The sequence below is a fragment of the Gracilinanus agilis genome, chromosome 1, assembly GCF_016433145.1.
Source record: "Gracilinanus agilis isolate LMUSP501 chromosome 1, AgileGrace, whole genome shotgun sequence".
NCBI lineage: Eukaryota > Metazoa > Chordata > Mammalia > Didelphimorphia > Didelphidae > Gracilinanus > Gracilinanus agilis.
In genome coordinates, this window is record NC_058130.1 from 713,272,654 (window position 1) to 713,294,979 (window position 22,326).

Sequence of the window (22,326 nt, forward strand, 5' to 3'; positions counted from 1 at the left end):
ATAAGGAATGATGAACAAGGTGATTTCAGAAAGAGCTTAGAAAGACCTATGTGAACTGATGAAGAGTGAAATAAGAACCAGGTAAACACTGATTACAGTAACAGCAATATTGTGGAATGATCAAATGTGATAGACCTTGCTACTAACAGCAATACAATGATTCAGAACAATTCTGAGGGATTTATGAAAGAGAATGCTATCCATCTCCAGAGAAAGAGTTTTGTTAGAGTAAGAATGCAGATGGAAGCATATGATTTATCACTTATTTATTTGGGTATATATTTTAGGGTTTTAGTTTTACAAGATTCACTTATAAGAATGAATAATATGGAAACATGTTTTGCATGATAATACATGTATAATATAAGGATTAAAAATTAATGATTTGATTAAAATATATGAAGATTATAAATAATAATGGTGGTTGCTGATTCAAAGTATTATTGCTCAAAGTCAAAATGACTTTAATAGCTTTTATTTACAAAAGAGGTGGAAAGAGTGAAAGTAGAGAAATACAAATGGGTAGAGAAGACATTAGCCTATCTAACTAAATATTGCTCTGGTGCCTGATTCAGCCAGGACTTGTTGACCTTCAACTGGAATTAAACTCTCTCCAGAAGACAGGAAAGGAAAGCCAGCTATCCATTCAGCCAAGTTCCCTCCAAGAGGCAGGTCAAGACAATGACTCAAGCTGAAGGTGATTCTTGAGGCCAACTTTCTTCCTTGAGTTGACCTTCTTCTTGAAGATGACTTCCTTCTTGAAGTCCAACTCCTTCTTGAAATTGACTTCCTTCTTGAAGTCAACTTTTTTCTAGCCCCAGAAATTCAGGGCCTTTTATAGTGGCTTCTTGTCCTTTCCCCTTTTCACAAGGGCCAATCACAGCTTCCAAATTACCCAGCACTTCCCAGGGGGTAGTGTTTGTGGGAACCATTTCTCACCTTCTGGAGAGGTGAATACTTATCAAAAGAGTTCACAGATTCCTGGCTGACTGAGGTGTGGATTTTCATTTCCTGGCTGACTGAGATGAAAGGGTAGAGAGCTCTTCCACTTAGTGCTAAGTAGGGTGTTCAAGCTTTTGTTGATTCAATTCAAAAGTAGACAAATGAGAGTTAATCCTGTCTTCACAATCTAGTGAAGTACTAAATAGGAGTACTTAAGTTATTGTTAACCAAAGAGTTAACTCAAAATATTCCCACAAAGGGAATAAAGGATTCCTTTTCACAAGTGTAAATTCAGGGAGAACAAAGAATTTCCTTTTACAATAACCCAGACTGAATTGTTTCCCAGTTCTGGGAGGGAGGAGTAAAGAAGGGAGAGAGATAATTTGGATCATATAACTTTGGAAAATTCATATAGAAATTTGTTATTAAAATAAAGTAAAAAATTTTAGAAATGGTTTGGCTTTTAATAAGGCTATATCAAAAGATTTTAGATCAGGATACTTCTTTTTTAAAATTTAAGTACTGGCATGGTGCTTTCATTCAGATGAGATGAAGAGATTCAGATTAAGATAATGAGAAAAATATGATTTCCCAACACTTCTAAAAGAGAGAACAGAGGGTCCTACAAGGGTAATCTTTCCTGGTTCCATCTTCTTTTCCCAGTGCTAGACCTATAGACCTTAGCTTCTACATTATAGGAAAAAATGTTTTAAATAGCTCTTGATTAGAGAAATGCAAATTAAAACAACTCTAAGGTACTACCTCACCCCTATCAGATTGGCCAACATGACGGTAAGGAAAATGATAAATGTTGGAAGGAATGTGGCAAAAATGGGACACAAACATATTGCTGGTGGAGTTGTGAACTGATCCAACTATTCTGGAAGGCAATTTGGAATTATGCTCGAAGGGTTGTAAAAGAATACTTACCTTTGGATCCAGTAATACCACTACTAGAACTGTATCCCAAAGAGATTTTTAAAAATGGGAAAGGACCTGTTTGCACAAAAATATTTATAACTGTTCTCTTTGTGGTGGTAAAGAGTATAGTTGATAGTTCACACAAATGACAGAGTAAACTGGCTCTTTCTCTTCCTACTAAATGAAATTCTGCAAAGAAAGCATATGCTTGCTGTGGCATCCTACTAAAATTACCTCTCTGTTTTTTGAAAATAGATTTGCCATATGAGTCCAGGATGGGTATCCTTCAATCCCTCTTCAAGTCCAAAAGCCAACTCTACGAGGCATTCCATTAAGGTATTCATCCGTTGTAACTCAGAGACTTGCCAATTCCATGACCACTCTGTCACTTTGTTGACTCAAAGGTTCCATGTTCGTTTCCACAAAAAGATAAGCTGCTTTCTGAGAGAAGATTCCTTACTCTAGTTGAAAATGTCCCTTCTCATTTTGGCTTTCCCCATAGATGATGTCTCCCTATTCAAATCAAATCTTGTTTCCCTTAGAGATGAGCTATCTCTTTCTGATATAATTCTTCAATATCCTTGATGGTGTATTACCTTTGATAAGTAGCCCTCTACTGACAAAACTTCCCTTCCTCAGTAGGGGATAAGTAGATTCATTGCTAGGTACTATCCCCAAATGTCAGTAAGGGATAGCCATTTTTATATTCTCTGCCACTCTCTTCCTGATTCTCTTACAACACGACCACTATTTCTCAGGCTGCTCTACCAGATCTTCTTCTAGGTCATGCCTGCTAATTATGGCGATCCCCTAAAGCTCTATCCTGAGTCCCAGTATACTATTTCACTTGATGATCTTATTAGTTCCCATGGATTCTGTCCATTTTTCAGCAGGCATCTATTAAGAGTCTACTGTACTAAATGCTAAATGTACTAAAGAAAGGCAAAAGATGGTCCCCATGCTTGAGGAGCTCACAATCTAATGGGGGAAACAACATGTAAATATCTATGTACAAATAAACTATAAAATGATTCAGTAAACATTTCTATTCTCATGATTTCCATATTATATATTCAACATTAGTCTCTCTCCTGAGCTTCAGTCTCGAATCATCAATTTCCTTCTGGATTCTGGAATCCAAACTGGACATCCTATAGATATCTCAAAGTCAATATGTCCAAAATTGAACTCATGATCTGTCCCCACAAACCCTTCTTTCTTCCCCACTTTACTATTACTGTCAAGAGCACTACAATTAACCCAGTCACCCAGTCTCCCTATCTTGGTGTCACCCCAATTCACACTCACCTTCACCATCTAATTTGTTATGGAGTTTATACAACATCTCTTCTATGGGTCTCCTTATCTTCACTAACACAAGACCTCTACACTTGCAGGACCTCCTCATTTCACATCTGAACTGCTGCCCCAGCTTTCTGGCTGCCCTCCCTGTGCTGCCTCTCCTTACACCAATCCATCTTCCACTTCTCTATCCAAGTGCATATTCTAAAGTACAGGCTGGATCCTGTAATCTCTCAACTCCTATTCAATAAATATCATGATCTCCCTATTGCCCTGAGGTTCAACTCTGAAATGATCTGTTGGGCATTTAAAATCTTTCATCAACCTATCCTTTCCTATCTCTCCACCCTTTTCGTGTTTTACATTTCTGTGACCTAGTTACATTAATCTACGCCTTGTTCCTTGAATATAACACTCCATCTCTTGAGTTTGTGCCTTCATATCAGCTATAGTTCCTGCCCGGAGTGCTCTCCCTCCTGACCTGTGCCTCCTGGCTTCCTTCAAGATTTAGCTTAAATTCCACTTTTTGTGAGAAGCTTTTTCTGATTCTCCCCACCTTCAGCCCAGTGTTAGTGTCTCTCTTTCTCTGAAATTATTATTAGTTTTTTAAACACACTCCCCCAGAGGAATCTCTAGATCTTCAATAAGATATGATGAAATGGGTAGATTCAGAGAAACCTGGAATGCCTTTCATGAGCTTTTTTTTTCTTTTTTTAAACCCATGCCTTCTCTCAGAATCAATACTGTGTTCCAAGGCAGAAGAGTGGTAAGGGCTAGGCAGTGGCGTTAAGTGACTTGCCCAGGGTCCTTGTTTCTATGTTTCTGTAATTAGTACGTGTATCCACAGTGCCTAGCATTGTGCTGGTTAAGTGCTTAATAAATACTCATGGACTGACAAAATCAGAAAAAAATGAAACCAAAAACTAGAATTGGATTTAAAAAAACATTAAGCTGTAGGATTTCAATTAAAAAAAAAAAGAACAAATATATATTTTTAAAGCATAACAGGAGCAACTGGTGGCTCCAGGCTCTCAGCCTGGAGACAGGAGGTCCTGGATTCAAATGTGGCCTCAGACACTTCCTAGCTGTGTGATCTTGGGCAAGTCACTTAATAATCCCAATTGTCTACCCCTTACCTTATCCTTGCTCTTCTGCCTCAGAATGGATACTTAGTATTGCTACTAAGACAGAGGGTAAGAATTTAACAAATAAAATAAAATAAAGCATCTGAAAATTATAAAAATCACAAAATAATAATTCATACTAATACTCGCAAGATAAGCTAAATTAAACACTATACTTATAGCAGTAATGCTGTAAAATCCTGCTTAAGAGTATAGGAAGGAACAATTAAAATAATATTCAAATTCCTAAAATAAAGAAAAATTAAATTCGGGAGTTGGGGGGAGGGAATATCTTTAGAAAGCCCCTAATTGTAGCAGTGGTGGGATGGGTGGATGAGCAGGTTTGTTTAAGCACTTCCATTTATACCACCCAACCTTCCATCTCATGCCCCAGGATTATTGATTCATTGCCCAGATAGGCTTCCTGGTATAAATTCTCCCTCTCTGCTCTGGGAAGTTGTATTGTAGCAAAGGATTTTCTCTCTGTCTCTGTCTCTGTCTCTTTACCTGTCTGTCTCTGTCTGTCTGTCTGCTGTCTCTCAATACTTTGGTTAATACTGTTTATAAATAAAAGCAAATATTTTTTAAAAAGGTAAATATATTTTCCTGTGCCCAAAGGGAAAGGTTTCAGGCTACCAGAAAGGCACATGGGAAGAAAGGAGATACAGAATTACATTTTTGAGATTGTGTGTGTGTATGGTTGCAGCAACCCTCCCCCCCCACCCCCCCCCAACCAGGCTGCAATTACACAGCATCAGTCCAAAAATTCCTTCTTTCCAACGGGCTCCTACAACCTCATTTGCATTCTCCCAAGTTCCATGAAGCTTCTTGCAGCCTCATCTTCTTCAGCTCCATGCATCTTCTATGCATCTCGACAGGAGCTGGGTTTCAGTCTAAGTTCTGCTTGGGCAGGACTGACTTTTAAAGGTCACCTTGAATTGTAGCTAATTGGTGTTTGAGGCTTCCTTTCCAATTCCTTCAAGGGACATGTTACAGTTTAATACCTCCTTATCATGTTTACAGTGAGTCAAACAACATCTTATTGGTCTCTTTTATGTGGTTAGGTCCTGGACTTTCAAAGGCCAATACCTTACATTTAGATAAAGGCACAGGGTAGCATGATTATTCAATTTACAGATGACAAAAAAAAAAAAAAAAGAGTAGGAGGGGTACTCTTTTTTTCTTTCAGTTTTCAAGACACTTCTCTCTCCCAGTTCTCCTATATATCTGACTAGTCCTCTTCAGTTTGCTTCAAACCCAAAACCATGGGGGTCTCAGTGGATTCTTTCCTGGGTCTTCTTCTCCTCTTCCTTTATTGAAATTCACTTGGTATCTTATTAACTCTCATGGATTCAAGTATCATCTCTATGCAGATGATTCTCAGATCTATCAAAGCTGCTCCAACTTTTCTGCTGACTTCCAGGCTCATGTCTCCCACTGTGTCCTGGACATTTCAAAAAGGATCTCCCATAGACATTTAATTCATCATGTCCAAAATTGAATTCATTATCTTTCCTCTGTACCCTCCCCATTTTCAGGCTTCCCAGTTACTATCAAGAGTACCATCATCCATTTTCCCAATTTCTCAGGCTTGAAACCTGGGTATCATTTTTGATACCTCATTTTCCCCTCAACCCCCATATCCAATCTGTTGCCAAGGACTGTTGATCCCTACTTTCATAACATCTCTCAAATATTCTCCCTCTCCTTCTCTCCTCTGACATTGCCACCACTCTGGTCAATTCCTTATTTTCTCATACTTGGAGAACTGCAATAGTCTGTTGGTTTGTCTCAAAGTCACAAATATTTCTCTATCCTGATCTATGCTCCATTCAGATGTCAAATTGATTTTCCTAAAGTGCAGGCCTGACCATATCATCCTATAAGAAAATTCCAGTAGCATCCAAACACCCCCAGGATCAGTACAAAATCCCCATTGGCATTCAGAGCACTTCATAACCAGTTCCCCAATCATTCCAGTTTTCTTATACCTTATACATCCCTGTTTGCTCTTAGATTCTTCTGACCCTGGCTTCCTTGCTGTTCCTCACACAGGACACCCCATCTCTCAACACAGTGCCTTTTCACTGGCTGTCTTCTCTATCTGGAATTCAATCTTTCCTCATATTTGCCTCCTGGCTTCGGTCATGTCCTAGTTAAAATCTTGCCTTCTACAACAGAGCTGTAAAATACAGGTCTCTCCAACTCCATTCTCAAATTCAGCAAGTTCCAGATTGAAATGTAATTGAGAAAGGACATCTAGGTGACTCAATGGATAGAAAGCCAGACCTGGAGACAGGAGATCCTGGGTTCAAACCTGACTTCAGACGCTTCCTAACTGTGTGACTCCCTGGCAAATCATTTAACCCCCTTGCCTACCTCTTTCCATTCTTCTGCCTTGGAACTAATACATAGTATTAATTCAAAGGCAGAAAGCAAGGATTTTAAAAAATGTAATTGAGAAATAATTTACAAAATAAATAATAACAATATAATAAAACATGGAATATTACATTTTAAAACCAAGTCAATATGTAGCCTGCAGGGATCCTTAAGAACAGTTAAGTGGCCCCTGTTTTTGTTTGACACTACTGTTCTACAAGAAGCCTTTCCCTCATTCTAATGCCTTTCCTTTATTGATTATTCCAATTTATTATGTATAGGGTTTGTTTTCCTACATAGTTGTTTGTATGTTGTCTTCCCCATCACACTATGAACTCCTGAAGAAAAGGGATTGCCTTTTGATTTTTTTTTCTTTGGATCTCCAGCTCAGCACAGTGCCCAGCACATAGAAGTCACTTAAACGTTTTCCTGACTGAATGGTGAAATTTAATACAGACCAGTGATAAATTTTATACTTGGGTTGAAAAAAAAATCAACTTCACGAGTACAGATGGGGAAGGCTATAAGTTCATCCGAAAAAGAAGTGTGATGGGGCAGCCGAAAAGTACTAATTCAATCTTGGGCTGCACAGATAGATGTGCAGCTTCCGGAAACAAGGTGACTGTCTTGCTTTGCAGACCACATCTGGCGTGTTGTTTCCGTTTGGGCACCACATTTTATAAAGAGTACTGACAAGCTGGATATGCTCCAGAGGGGAATTGGCATACTGGAGGTATAGGTGCAAAAATTGGGGTTTTAGTCTAGAACGGCCTGGAGGACAGGATAGGTCTCTTCTAATATTTGAGGGGTTGTCACTTGGAAAAAGGATTAGCCTTATTCTGTTTAAATGGTGGAAGCTGCAAGGAGAGCAATTAAAGCTTGCCAAAAGGAAAAACTTCCTTAACAGTTAAGAGCTATATGAAGAGGCGAGAACAGCTGCCTGCTCCTTTATGTAGCAGATCCTATTTCATTCCCCCGCGTTCTTTAAGCAGGAGCTGGACCGCCACTTGTCACAGGTTGTGCTGCAAAGAGGGTTGGACCAAGAGCCCCAGAGGTCGCTCACTAGCTCTGAAATGTAGTAGCTGTTGCTTCAAGAAGAGGGAGATGAGGGGGGTGGGGAGTGGGGAAAAGGCTGCAGTTGTCATGGTAACGAGGCCACAAGAGCTACATCAATGGGGGAAGGGAAAAAGAAAGTACAGAATATGTGAGTCTGCGCATCGAGTTCCGCGGCCTGCCTGCAGGAGGATGCATGACTACATTTCCCAAGATGCTCCGCGCTGTGCATCTACAGGATGATGACACGAGGAGGGGCGAATCGGTAGCTTCATGAATAATTAATAACACGTGAATGGCTTTCGAAATCACCCAGAAAGTCTGGGAGGGAAGGAGCGAGAGAGAAGAGATCAAAAGGCTCTTCCAAGCCCACCTCCAGCCTTGCCTTGACCCAGGAAAGGGAATGAGCCTTCTAGAAACGCAGATGTGTTAGCAGCGTCCGTGAGACGTATAAGGGTTTAGAATCACAACCTGGGGGTGGAGGGAGGAGGAGCGCTAGGTAGCAAGCGGTAGTCATGACGACGAGACAGTCACTTCCGGATCCGGCCGCGGTGAATGCCGGAGTCGGAGCTTCAGTTCCATCGTCAGTAAGCCGGTTCTGTGGTGAGATCAAGGGCCCAGGGATCGGAACTAGGGGCCAGGCCTTGCGGAGGAGATCGCTAAGTTTGGCCACGCACAGCGCTGCCCAGCCTTGGCCATGACGACCCTGGTGAGTGATGGGGAGCGCCGCTTGTGCAAGTGAGCGAGTGGGTGTGACCGGTGCACACTCGCCGCCTGTGTCTGGGAGTTCGAGAATGTGTGTGTAGGAGTGCCTGGGGAATGGGAGTGCCAGAGGGGAGCGCCTGCCCCTGTGTCTGGGTGTACAAGAGTGTGTAAGTGTGACCCTGGGAAGTGGAATTCGGCTTTAGGGCCCGCCTGTTGTCCTGGCCTGCAGGAGTAGTGGGGTCTAGATGTGTGCCCAGGTTTTCATACCAGTATTCAGATGTCTTCTCCGCTCGAGATATCTGCTACCCAGCGTCCACGCATTCCTCTGCCTGTGCACCTGCCCCGGTGCCTGCCTCCCTGCCCGAGAGAGCTAGCAGGTCTGTTCTATGGGTCTTTGTATCTGATGATGTGAGCCAGTGGCAGTGATGCTGTGACTGTGGCTGCAGGTGTGTGCCCCTTGCCCATGAACACTTGTGATTTTGACTACGACTCTGTGTTACTATTTGCAGCCTTGTATTCTGTGTTTTTGCTTTTTAAACCCTTACCTTCTTTCTTTCTTTCAATAATATGTATTGGTTCCAAGGCAGAAGAGTGGTAAGAGCAAGACAATGGAGGTCAAATCAAGTGACTTACCAAAGGTCACACAGCTAGGAAGTGTCTGAGGCAAGATTTAACCCAGAACCTCTCATTTCTGGGTCTGGCTCTCAATCCACTGAGCCATCCAGCTGCCCTCTGTTTTTTAAACCCTTACCTTCTGTCTTAGAATCTCTTGGATTTGGTAATGGCTAGTTATCAGGGTTAAGTGACTTGCCCAGGGTTACACAGCTAAGGAGTACCTTATATTAGATTTGAACTAAGATCTTCCCAACTCCAGATCTGGCACTCTATTTACTGTGCTACCTAGATACCCCAAAGCCTCATTTTTTAAACTGTTCTTATACATGAGAACTTGAATTCTCTATGTGACTCTTTCTCTCTCTCTCCAGGGGACCAGCAGCCAGACTGTGACTGAATATGTTGTTCGAGTCCCCAAGTGAGTTTTGAAATGGGATGAGATGATGTGATATAGGGGAGTGCTCAAATCCCAGCCCTATCTTCTTCCTTTTTTAAAAAATTATTATGCAAGATACACTTCTATATTGGTCATTATTGTAAGTACACACTCATACAAAACCAAAACACCAAAATCAAACCATAAATACACTGATGTGAAAGATAGTGGCTTTGATCTGCATCCATCCAATTCCAACAGTTTTCTCCGGACCCAGCTTCTTTTTTGTCCCCACCTTCCTGCATTTCCTGGCCTGCTGACAATTCTGTTTCTACAGGAATAACCCCAAGAGGTACAATATCATGGCTTTCAACGCAGCTGACAAAGTCAACTTCTCCACTTGGCACCAGGTAAAAGTCTCGTGCCCTGGCACTAGGCAGGAGCCACAAGAAAATGGGCAAGGAGGCTTTAAGGTTGGATCAAAAGGTGAGGGTTGGTGGCTTCCAGGCCAGGGGTATTAAGACCTGCATGGGCAGAGGAGAGGGCATCTTCCTAGCTCTGTCAGTCTGTCTTCCCAGTTTATATTAAGCATCTCTTATATGCTTAGCTTGTCACTATATATTGTGGAACAGAAAGGGGACCACAATGTATAATTAATAGCAAGATTGCAGGGATCACTCATGACCATAAGAGACTAATGAGAGTTAGTTTTTAGGAAACACCTTCTGAAGAAGATGGCAGAATTTTGGAAAATGGAGGTGAATAGTAACAGCTGTAAAACAAACTGGGGTCTGGGGAAGGGGAGGTAAGATGTCCCCCCACCAACAATGTTTGCTAGGGCCTTTGGGATGAAGTTGTTTCCTACATGTCAGGCCAAGATGGAACGAGATCTGAGCAACAAGAAGATCTATCAGGAAGAAGAGATGCCAGAATCTGGGGCTGGCAGCGAGTTTAATCGAAAGCTCCGGGATGAAGCCAGGAGGAAGAAGTATGGCATCATTCTCAAGGCCTTCAAGGCTGAGGACCAGCCCTGGCTGCTCAAAGTCAATGGCAAAACGGGCAGGAGGTGAGTGGTCCTCTTGGAGACCCTCAGTTTATGCTTTTCACCCTCTGTTGCTGGCTTGTCCCAGGGCTTCTTTTTGTGCTTCTTGGAAGGGAAACAAGGGCATGGAGCATTCTGCATGCTTTGGTAGGGGAAAAACATAAGAGCAGAAAAGGCCCCAGGTCCCAGGGAGCTTGTGGTCTGTCTGAGGCTTGGAGCCAAGGCATCTGTTGCATTTCTGTTCCTGCTGAACTGCATCCAGACCTTGCGAGGGGAGCAGGCCCTGGATGAGTGATGAGGACCTGGCCAGTGACAAGGTCTTTGTCCCCTTTTGGCTGCTGCAGGTTCAAGGGAGTAAAGAAGGGAGGTGTGACAGAAAACACGTCCTACTACATCTTCACCCAGTGCCCTGATGGGGCTTTTGAAGCCTTCCCTGTGCACAACTGGTACAACTTCACTCCTCTGGCCCGGCACCGGACCCTCACTGCAGAGGAGGCTGAGGAAGAATGGGAAAGGTGAAAGGAGGAAGGAAGGGGCATTGGTCAGTCACCAAGCAGCCTGTTTTACTGACACTGTCCTGAGGGCTGGGTGGACAAAGAGTGGGAAAGGCAAGCCCTGCCCTCAGAGGAAGAGGGTACGTTCTTATACTAGGCTGGGGGGGGACAACAACATGTCAACCCCTGGGTACATATGAGGTCTCTCCAGAGTGGATGAAGGTTAGCTCTGGGTCTGAACAGGAAGCTTGCTGCTCCCAGCTGTCCTCTCCTCTCAGCCTTTGCATAATGCTAGTTTTGTACCTCACTGGTGACTCCTGGCTTTGGGAGAGAGAATTGCTCAGACAGGGAGACCCACACATGAGCAGTGAAGGGAAGGCGGAGAGATCTGAGCTGGGCATGGTCAGTCAAGGAAGGCTTCCTGGACAAAGGGCATTGCCCATCACGCACCCCCTCTTTTGTAGGAGGAACAAAGTCCTGAACCACTTCAGCATCATGCAGCAGCGCAGGTTGAAGGACCAGGATCACGATGAGGACGAAGACGAGCACAAAGAGAAGAAGAGCAGGAAGAAGTCGAGTGAGCTCCGCATCCATGACTTGGAGGATGACCTAGAGATGAGCTCAGATGACAGCAATGGCAGTGGGGAGGAGGGTAAGGATGTGGGGCTGGGCTGGGGCACGCAGGCCCCCAGAGGATCAGTGGCTAGAACAGTGTAGGCCCTGACCTCCTCCCTGTCTCCCCAGGGGAGAAGGTCTCCAAGACCAAGAAGAAGGCGGCTTCCTCCAGGGGCGGCAAGAAGAAGAAGAAGAAGGGCTCTGATGACGAGGCCTTTGAGGATAGTGACGATGGGGACTTTGAGGGCCAGGAGGTAGACTACATGTCAGATGGCTCCAGGTAAGGGAGTCAGGCCAACCTCACTCCTTCCTCTGAGTCCTGGAGCTGAAGCCAGAACCTGCTTACCTGTAGCCTGTTCTTTCCCTTACAGCAGCTCCCAGGAAGAGGTAGTAGGGAAGCCCAAGGTGGTCCAGCAGGAGGAAGAGGGCCCTAAAGGTAGGTGTGAGCCTGAGAGGAAGCTCTCACTTTGTCTCCCCTGGTAAGAGCAGGCTCTCCAGCTCAGTCCACTTCAGCCAGTCCTGGCCAAGGGCCCCCCAGTAGCCTTGGCCCTGCCACATTCTACCTGGGGGAGAGAACCTGCACCAGGGAGGTGCAAAGCATTTGTGATCCCAGTTGTGTTGTGATAATATCGCGATCACAGATAATCATTGTGACCAGAAAAGGTCTCAGATAGGAAGGGTCACTGGAACAGAGGTTTGGACAGAGCCAGGCATTCCAAGATGCAGGTCAGGCAGAGGAAGCCTGGCCTGTGTGGTGACCTGTTCCAAGGCCCAGATGTGGGAGAAGAAGGGGTGTTGTGGATAAGACCAAGAGGGAGGCCAGGTCAGCTGTGGCTTCTTGAGCCAAGGGGTCACACGGGCATTCCTGTGGTTTGGGGATAGCAGTTTGGCACTTCTAGAGGATGGCCAGGAGAGGAGAGATTAGAGGCCAGGAGGCCATTGCTGTAGTTGTAGTGAGACATGAGGGTCTGAAGGAGGAGAGGTAGAGTGGACAAGACTTGACAGGTGAGTGGATGTGAGAGGTGAGGGAGAGGAAAGAGTGGAAGGGAACAGAAGCTTGCAAACCTGAGAGGGCTTGAACTCTGAAATAGGGAAAGCAAATAGGGGGAAAAACAAAACACAGAAGTGAAAGAAACAGGGAAGTTAGGATGGGCTTTGGGGGAAGGTGAGGAGTTCTGCTTGGCCATGCTGAGAAGCAAATGCCACATCCAGCTGCGGTTAACAGTGAAGACTTCATGGAGACCTGTGTGAGAGCTCCCAGAGTCGGGCCTCTGGAGAGGCTGAGAATGGAGGGATGGGTGAGGAAGTGGAGGTAGTGTGCCGAGGTAGTGAGTGTGCCGGGCTTCTTCTCTGAGGGAGGCTGCAAAAGGGAGCAGAGATGCAGGCCTGGAGCTGGAGAGGATGGTGGGGGCCAGTGAAGGTGTCTTAAGATCTGACAGGTCAGGAGGGGCTGAGGGCACTGGCACCAGCAGAGATCTCTTGTTGCCCTCCCAGGCATCGATGAAGAAAGTGAGAGCAGTGAAGAGAGTGAGGAGGAGAAGCCAGCAGAGGAGGAGGAGAAGGAGGAGGAAGACAAGAAGGCCCCTACTCCCCAGGAGAAGAAGCGCAGGAAAGGTGAGTGGATTGGGGGAGAAGGAATTTGCCTGGCATTCAAGGCCTTCAGTGGTGTGGCCCTGAAGCTGCCTCTCCAGCCCTTGGTTCTTCCTCTCTGCTGAGCTGGGCCACCTCAGCATCCCTGCAGATGCCCCGCACTCACTGCTGCCCTTGAGCTCTCAGTCAGAGCTCGTGTTCTCCCTGAGCTGCATGGCAAAATGCCTTTTCCTCTCAGCCTTGTCTTTGGAGGGCCCCCGAGGTCCTTCTGCTTCCCCAAACCCTCCCTCGAGGGGCTCCTGCTCCCGGCAGCCTGCACCCCCTCTGTACTGCCCCCACTTTTACCCCCGGCCACGGGATATGGCTATTCCTTGGGAACACTCCGGATCACTGTTCACGTGCCCGTCTGGGGCTGGCACTAGGCCAGGGTCTCCCTGAGTCCCGAGCCCAGGTGAGCCGTTTCTGCCCGTGTCCAGGCTGGCACGGACAGTGTTTGTTGGGAGGGGAGGCCAGGCTCGGAGGTCTCAGGCTTCTCTCTGCCCCGAAGGAGACAGCAGTGAGGAGTCTGACACCTCCGAGGAGAGCGACATCGACAACGAGGCGTCCTCGGCCCTCTTCATGACCAAGAAGAAGACGCCCCCCAAGAGGGAGAGGAAGGCCTCGGGCAGCAGCTCCAGGGGAGACAGCCGTCCGAGTACGCCCAGCGTGGACAGCGGCTGCACGTCCTCCACGCTGCGGGCAGCTGCCAGCAAGCTGGAGCAAGGTGAGATGGGGCGGCCCAGGCCTGTGCCCCCCGCTGGGGCTGCTTCTGCCCCGCGCTGGGGCTGCTTCTGCCCCCCTTTGCCTCTTCTCAGCCCCTGCCATTTCCTCCTTTCCAGGCACGTTGCCTGCTTTTCTCTCCTCTCCCCTGAGTGCAGAGGCTGAGGCCCAGGTACCCGGGACAGACCCAGCAGGTCCCGGATCTTCCCTGCCCTGGTGCCATCTCTAGCATGGGGGGCACGAGGGGCACGTGCCTACCCCAGGCTGGCGAGAGGCCCACCATACTCTGCTGCTGCCTGTTGTTGGGTTCAGCTTGGGGGCCACATTGACAAGGGGGGCCCCCGAGAGGAGCACGGCCAGGGTGCTGCAGGTGTGGGGGAGCCTCCAGGACATACCGGGAGAACCCCAAGAGGTTCCGTCAGTGGCAGGGCTGGCTTTTGGCTCCGCAGCCTCTCATTCCAAATCGGCCCCCAGAGCGGGGCCTGAGAAGCAATTTGGAGGCTTCTGAAGAGGGAATCCTGTCCGGGGGGAGACCCGGCCAGTCTCTGCAGCCTCCCGCTGACGCCGTGCTCTCCGTTTCCTGCAGGGAAGCGCCAGATGGGCCCCGGTGACACGCCTGCCGCCAAGCGCCTGCGCTTAGATGCCGGGCCCCAGAGCATCTCGGGGAAATCCACTCCGCAGCCCCAGTCTGGCAAGTCCACCCCGAGCAGCGGGTGAGTGAGCAGCGAGGGCTGGGGCTGGGCCCGGGGCTGGGGGGAGGCGGCTGCCAGAGCCTCAGCCCCAACCTGCTGTCCTTTGTACAGTGACGTGCAGGTGACGGAGGATGCCGTGAGGCGCTACCTGACCCGCAAGCCCATGACCACCAAAGACCTGCTCAAGAAGTTCCAGACCAAGAAGACGGGGCTGAGCAGCGACCAGACAGTCAACGTGCTGGCCCAGATCTTGAAGCGCCTCAACCCCGAGCGCAAGATGATCAACGACAAGATGCACTTCTCCCTCAAGGAGTGACTCCGCGGCCTGGGGTGCAGGACACCCCCAGACTCACCCTGCCGCCGAGGCTTGCAGGGGCAAATAAAAGCTACTTTCGGTTTTCCCTCTGCCTCTGCGTGACTTCTTTGCTTGGGGAGACCAGGACCCACAGGCTCATGGGGGCCCGAGAGGCCACGTGCCCCTGACTTTACAGATGGGGAAACTGAGACCCAGGCAGGGAAAGGGCCCGCCCAGTGTCTGAGCCTTGGGACCTTCAGCCCCCTGCTTTTCCTTATCCTCACAGGGATCTCCTTCCAGCCAAGGGACTTAGCCTTGAGCCCAGGTGTGGAAACTTTCCTGCCTGTGTTCTGATCCCTCCTGTCCCAGGCTGTACTTGGCTGCTGCTGGGAATGTCTGGCATGTCAGGCTAATTCTTGGGAAATGCTTGGTATTCCCAGGAGGAGACTCCTATTCCCCTTCTCTTCACCCACCCCCCAAGTGGGCACATCCAGGAGGAAGTGGACTCTTCTGAACCCCCGTCACACCTTTGCCTCAGCCCCCCTTAACACAGGCCCTGCTTTCAGGAACTGGGGTTACAAGCTTGGCTCTTCCTAGTAAGGGAGCCCTGAAAGGTCAGAGGGGATCCCCAGCCTTCCTAAACTTCCTCCCTCAGACACTTGTGGAAGAGCACCAAGTTCCCTGGCCCAATCCCTGGCTGCTCATCCATGAAGGGAAAAATATGGGTCTCTGATGGGATGTTTCCTGTTTTGACATTGGAGCAGCCAGGTCCGGAGACAGGGGCAGGATACCTTAATCCGTCTGCTCAAGTTGGAGCCTGGAACCTAGGAGGGTGTGAGGAAGGATTTCCCATCATCTGGTCACCACGTGGCCTTTCCATCCCAAGCCCAGGCTTCCTAGACCTCTGCTTTTCTCCACACATCTGGGACTCCTGAATGACAATTCTCCTGGAGAGAATGGAGGAGGCTCAGTCAGGAATGACTCCTGGTAGGGTAAGGCGTAGGCGAGGGCTAGGGAGGAATTCCCTTTCTACCTTATTGCTATCCCTCTTTCCCCCTGAATCTTAGATTCTAATTTTAGATAACCAAGGGTTGGGTCTAGGAGTGAGGAGGAGGGAGAATATAGGCCTTAAATGCCCTTCTTGGGGCTTTCATCCACATCAATTAAGTGATATTGGGATGAGAGTTTGGGGACAAGCAGGTGAAGGGGGACAAGCCTCAAAACCCTACTACGGTGCCAGAATTACAAGAGGAAGGGCCCTTGCAGGAAGGGAATAGTCTGATTTTTTTTTCTTTTTTTTTTTAACCCTTGTACTTCGGTGTATTGTCTCATAGGTGGAAGATTGGTAAGGGTGGGCAATGGGGGTTAAGTGACTTGCCCAGGGTCACACAGCTGGGAAGTGGCTGAGGCCGGGTTTGAACCTAGGACCTCCTGTCTCTAGGCCTGGTTCTCACTCCACTGAGCTACCCAGCTGCCCCCAGGGAATAGTCTGATTTTGGAAGTAAGGAATTCTCTGTTGGGATCTCATCTCTCTGAACTAACTAACCCCTAGAGAAAATGACTTCATTCCTTCTTCCTTCCCCAATCACTTCTGATGGTCCTGGAGGACATAATTGCCAGGATTAAACTCCCAAGATTAACCCCCAAAGGCTGCTGCCCATCCCTCCCCCCACCTTCGGCAGTGCTAGGCAAATTGAAAGACTGCCATTGGTTTCTGTGAAGAAGGGGGAATGACAGGAAGTGATGTGGAAAATAGCATAAAAGGAAGAGAGCAGCATGGTCTAGATGGCTTCCTTTCCTGGCTTCTGGAGAAATTGATTCCTTTCCTGATGTTTAGAGAGATTGGTTCCAGGGATTCTTTTCCCTGGCTTTGGAGGAGGCTGCATTCGTGGAACTCTGGCTGAAGATTACCGAGCCCTGCTAGAACTGAGCCAAGAGCAGCACTTAGGGTGGTAGGCTAGACAATTCTCTATCTTCTTACATTTTTCCACTTTCACTCTTTTCGCCTCTTTGAAAATAAAGCTGCAAAAAATCTTTTTGGCTTAAGCTATAATATTTTAAAATTGGCAACTACAATATTACTTTAGAATTCTCATATTTAGCATAAAACCTAATTTAAAGTCTTACAGTGACACAGTGGATAGTGTGCCAAACTGGGAGTCAGGAAGACCTGATTTCAAATTCAGACTTAGATGCTTCCTAACTGTATTTCCCTGGGCAAGTCACTTAACCCTGTTTGCCTCAGTTTCCTCATTTGTCAAATGAACTGGAGAAGGAAATGGCAAACCACTCTGGTATCTTTGCCAAGAAAACCCCCAAATGAAATCACAAAGAGTTGGACATAACTGAAAAAAAAATCAACAACAAACCACATACTACTATCTACTACCCCCGCCCCCACCAAGTCATTTTCCCTCCTTCCTCAAGTAGTTTAGTACCTGGTTCATAGTTTCTTTCTTTCCCTATTCCTGTCCTTATACTAAGGGACTTCAACATTTAAGTTAATGTTATTTCAGCTGTTCTACCTCCCAATTTCTAGATCTACTCAATTCCCATGGCTTACTCCTTCAATGGATCTCAGCTATGTAGAGGGAAATTTAGCATTTCCTTCAAGTATTGAAAAATACTATTCGGAAAAGGAAGGAGTCCATAAACTTTCCAAAGGCTGCCAAAGAGGCCCAAGATAACATGCAAAAGAACCCTTTCTTCTTCATCGGGGAGGTGGGGTATACGTGGCTAATTTTCTTAGCATGTAGACAATATGGCCACTGATGGACTTATTAGCAGTCCCTGCCAGTCGATATTTAGCTTGCCACAAATCGGCAAAGGATTTCCAAACAAGATGAGTAATTGCCAGTTGGAATCTAGGGAAACCAATATCCTCATATTGTGAAGCGAAGATTTACATGGGACCATTTCAGTACTTTCCTGCCTAGTGGTAAGAAGAAGCCCTTCCAACAGGACTTCAGATAAGCATTATGCTAAGGGCCTTCTGCACAAACCTAGTCACCAGTTTGCATGGGATGACCGAGTTCCTCTGGTTCTTTGGGCAAGGTAGCTTAAACCTGTGTACAGAAGACTCGGCCATGTCGCATTCAATGCTTTATAATAATTCAAGCCAATGTCCTCAATCACCAGTGGGCCAAAGAGTTGGCTGTTCATTATGATCCTATGTTGAGGGAGTATGATTTTCCCATCAGTAGTACTACACATGCTATTGAGGGCAAAACATTTGACCATTGAAGTTAAGACTCAGTCCAAATGTTAACTATCTTATTATTACTTTTCATTTGATTTTGTTTTCTGTAGGTTCGAGTCAAATAGGCAGTGAAACCTTTGAGTCTTCAGTGTCTTTCAGATTTATTTTACAGACTTTTAAGACTCCCAAGATGAGAGATTATACTCCCTTTCTCACATACCATGAGCAGACTCACAGAGACCCCGCAAAAGCCAATGAAACAAAGGAACCCTAGTTTAATGTCCACAAACCATTTTGAATGTCTCCACAGCCAATCAAGATTTGATCTGAGACTGCCCTTTCAGAGGTACTTCCTCTTCTGCAGGACTCACAGCAGAGGAAGTAGGAGCTGATGAATTCCCACTCTCCATCCCCACCCCCTAAACTGTATTTAATAGATCTCTTTCTGGCTGTTGCGGTCAGAAAATCACTGGTTGCTGCAGTTGCCATGTCTATACTGATCCCCTCCTACCTCTATCCACTCTTCTGTTAGCTCTCCCTCTTCTGCCCTGATTGGGCTTCTTTGATGTATTTGGTTATTTGAGGGGACCAGCCTTGCTTATATGATTATTTGAGAAGCTTTGGAGATGAAGGAGAGAAAACTGGTCTGAAAAAAACAATCACAGATCCAGCATTCAGCAGAGAGCAGAAACTGACCTTGGGCTGTACTCACCCACAGCAGTCAAACAATGGGCTCTGCTTGGAAACTCACCAACCTTGTAGAGCTGACTTTGATCTCGTTCTACATTGATCCAAGGTTAGAGGAGGAAGAAATGAAGACAAGAGAAGATGATTTAGAATTTGTTACATAACAACACAAATTCTCTCTAGATCTTATTCCTAATTTAGAAGCCATAAATACTCTCTTGACTTATTATTCCTTAACTAGCCAGAGAGAAGGAGATGGAGAAAGATGGAGGGAGAAAGAAGGGAGAAAGAGAGAGAAAGAGGAATGAAGAAGAGAGAAAGAAAGAGAGGGAGAGGGAAGAAAGAGGGAGAAGAGAAAGAAGGGAGAGAGAAAGAGGAGAGAGAGTGAAAGAGGATGAGATAGAGAGGATGAGAAAAAGAGAGAGAAAGAGAGAGAGAGAAGGGGAGAGAGAGAGAGAGAGAGAGAGAGAGAGAGAGAGATATTAAACTTTGTGGGCTCTCTTGAGCTCTCCTACCCTGGCTCTTGATTCTGTGTCACAAGTGGACCTCAGTGACTGCATCTACCTCCCTGACAGTATGTGCAAAATGCTATATGATGTGACCCAAGATAGTTCTAGATGGAGAGCTTTAGCATGAGGGAGGATCAGGAAAGACTTTGTGTAGGAGATGATACTTCAGCAGAGACCTGAAAAAAGCAAGGAATTCTCAGAAGTGAAAAGGGAGGGCATTCTAGGCATGGGGAACAGCCTGTGCAAAGACACAGAGCTGAGAGACAAAGTGCTATGTATGATGAATGAAGAGGCCAACTTGGCTTAACCATAGAGTGCATCAAGTAATATAAAAAGATGTAGAAAAAAGAGGGAGACCCGTGTTGAAAAGGGCTTTAGAAGTCAAATGTTGAAGTTAATATCTCATCTGAGAGGCAAGTAAGGGCTAGCCATGGTTAGATCTGTACATAAGGAAAATCACATCAGTCCCTTTGTTGGACATGGAGAATGTATTGGAATGGGAAGACATTTAGGCAAGGAAACTGATTGGGAAGCCATTGTAATAAAACAGCCAAGGAGGTGGTGACTCTTGAACTAAAGTAGAGGCTGCGTGATGGTGAGAGGCTGCATGTGACAGGTGTTTGGGAGGTAGAATTGGCAAGATTTGACAACTGGGTGGATATAGAGGGTGAGGAAGAGTGAGGAGTGGAGGATAATGCCAAGGTATTGAACCTGGAAGAAAGGAAAGATAACAGCTTCAATGGGGGTAGGGTGGAATAAGCTTTCTTAAGCACCTACTATGCTATGGGCTTTACAAGTATCATCTCATTAAGGGGGCAGCTGGGTGGCTCAGTGGATTGAGAATCAGGTCTATATTTGGAAGGTCCTGGGTTCAAATGTGACCCACGCAACCACCATTGCCTATCCCTTATTGCTCTTCTGCCTTGGAACCAATATATAGAAAGTAAGGATTTTTTTTTTATTATTATTATCTCATGGATTCTATTTTGGACATATTGATTCTGGAACATCCAGTCCAAAATGTCCTATAGGCAACTGATGATATAGAACTATTGTAGCTCAGGGAAGAGGCTAAGGCTAGATCTTCATTGAGATGACGATTGAACTCATGGAAGCTCATGAGAGAAATAGAAATAGAAAAGAAGGACCCAGGGGCAGCTGGGTAGCTCAGTGGATTGAGAGCCAGGCCTAGAGACGGGAGGTCCTAGGTTCAAATCCAGCCTCAGACACTTCCGAGCTGTGTGACCTTGGGCAAGTCACTTGACCCCCATTACCTACCCTTACCACTCTTCCACCAAGGAACTAATACATAGAAGTTAAGGGTTTAAAAAAAAAAGAAAAAGAAAAGAAAAGAAGGACCCAGGACAGAGCTGAGGACAGAATGAATGGGGGGAGACTTGGGTGAGTTTGGATGCAGCACAGAAGGATCCAGCAAATAGGAAAAGACTGAAGATTAGAGAGAAAGAGGGAAGGATGATTAAGGGGGCAATTACCTAGAGAAGAGAAGAGGAGAAGGGATCGAGGGCACGTGTGAAGGGATTAGCCTTGGCAGAAAGTGTCTCACTATCAGAGTGAGTGGCACTATAGATTCATTATTGCAGAAGAAAAAGTTAGCTCAGACACTTCCTAGCTGTGTGATCCTGGGCAAGTCTCCTAACCTCAATTACCTACTCCTTACTGTTCTGCCTTGGAACCTATTCTTAGTATTGATTCTAAGACAGAGGGTAAAGGGGGAAAAGGGAGGAGAGGAAGAAAATCAAAGAGCTCAAAGAAGTTAAATGTGAATTATCCCTGGCCCCTTAACTTGTGTGAGGGGCAGAATTTGAACCCAGGCTAGCATTTTACTACATCACATTCCTAGTCTTGGGGACTTGAAATCATCAAGGACATCCAAATATCCTCTTGTTATTTTCTTATTTTTGGCGGAACAAAAAAAAAAAAAAGAGGAAACAAAGGAACAAAAGAGAGTCATTGAAACATTTTTTTTTTAATGCACAGAAAATGGAAAGAAGTTAACCGGGAAATACAGACTAGCAAAACAGTTTTGAAATGAACATGTTAAATTTGCTATACTTTAATAAGAAAAGCAAACTGTACAAAATAGAGATTCATAGTTCTACATAATATCATCTTTTTCTGTTCTACTCTGTTTATAGAAATGTTCTCCTTTGGGGATTGTTTGATAAATTCAGAATTTAAAAAATTGAAATTGAAATCTGAAATGCCTTACATTTTAATGGGCATTTAGAAGTCCTTTGAATATGATCATTAGGAAATTGCATTTGGACTAAACATTTTCTGTTTAATTATGACAAACAGGCTATATGGATCTTATAAATTTATCTATCTGAATATGAAGTTGTCTGCACAAAATATTTAATAGTATCTGAATGCTTCTCATTAGACAGGAAGATGGTATTTTTATAGCAATTTACTGAGTTGATTTGATACTAAATTTATGTAGATCTAGCCTTTTTTAAACTTCCTCCCTCCCTTTTCCCTTCCTTCCTTCCTTCCTTCCTTCCTTCCTTCCTTCCTTCCTTCCTTCCTTCCTTCCTTCCTCTCTTTCTCTCTCTCCTTCTCTCTCCCTCTCTCCTTCTCCATCTCTCTTTCCTTATTTCTTTCTTTCTCTCTCCCTCTCTTTCTTCCTTCCTTCCTTCCTTTCTTTCTCTCTCCCTCTCCATCTCTCTTTCCTCCTTCTTTTCCTTCCTTCCTTGCTCTTTCTTTCTTTCTTTCTCTCTCTCTTTCCCTTTCCCCTTACCTTCTGTCTTAAAATTGATACAAATGGATATTCACTTCAGAGATAGCAAGAGCAAATGTACAAACATGCCTCTTAAGCCATCTGGCACAATTTCCTCCTAGATTCCCTCAGTTTTTGCAGCACTGGTCCCACCAAGTTCAACAAGTTCACATCCAAAGGTTTACTGTTGCAGGCTTCGGCTGAATTGCTATCCTGAAGGTCATTCTACATGCTCACTCCCTGTTCTTGAACCAGCTGGGCTAACTGCAACCCCTCAGCTTGAC

At 45.7% G+C, this 22,326-nt stretch overlaps 1 protein-coding gene across 1 annotated transcript; it reads left to right on the forward strand.

Annotated features, from left to right (window-relative positions):
• Positions 1–8,366: 8,366 nt before the first annotated feature.
• On the forward strand, positions 8,367–15,013 carry LOC123232116 (general transcription factor IIF subunit 1-like). Its single transcript, XM_044658471.1, has 12 exons — positions 8,367–8,433; positions 9,416–9,462; positions 9,758–9,830; positions 10,293–10,486; positions 10,807–10,977; positions 11,421–11,608; positions 11,701–11,851; positions 11,943–12,007; positions 13,066–13,185; positions 13,709–13,924; positions 14,507–14,633; positions 14,724–15,013. Exons 1-12 carry the CDS (start codon positions 8,422–8,424, stop codon positions 14,926–14,928), a joined length of 1,569 nt encoding a protein of 522 aa, XP_044514406.1. The 5' UTR covers positions 8,367–8,421; the 3' UTR covers positions 14,929–15,013.
• The last annotated feature ends 7,313 nt before the right edge of the window (positions 15,014–22,326 follow it).

Coding starts and splice junctions, on each gene's coding strand:
- LOC123232116 (XM_044658471.1), top strand. Junction 9,463..9,757: donor TATGTTGTTCGAGTCCCCAA/GTGAGTTTTGAA, acceptor CTGTTTCTACAG/GAATAACCCCAAGAGGTACA. Junction 13,186..13,708: donor GGAGAAGAAGCGCAGGAAAG/GTGAGTGGATTG, acceptor TCTGCCCCGAAG/GAGACAGCAGTGAGGAGTCT.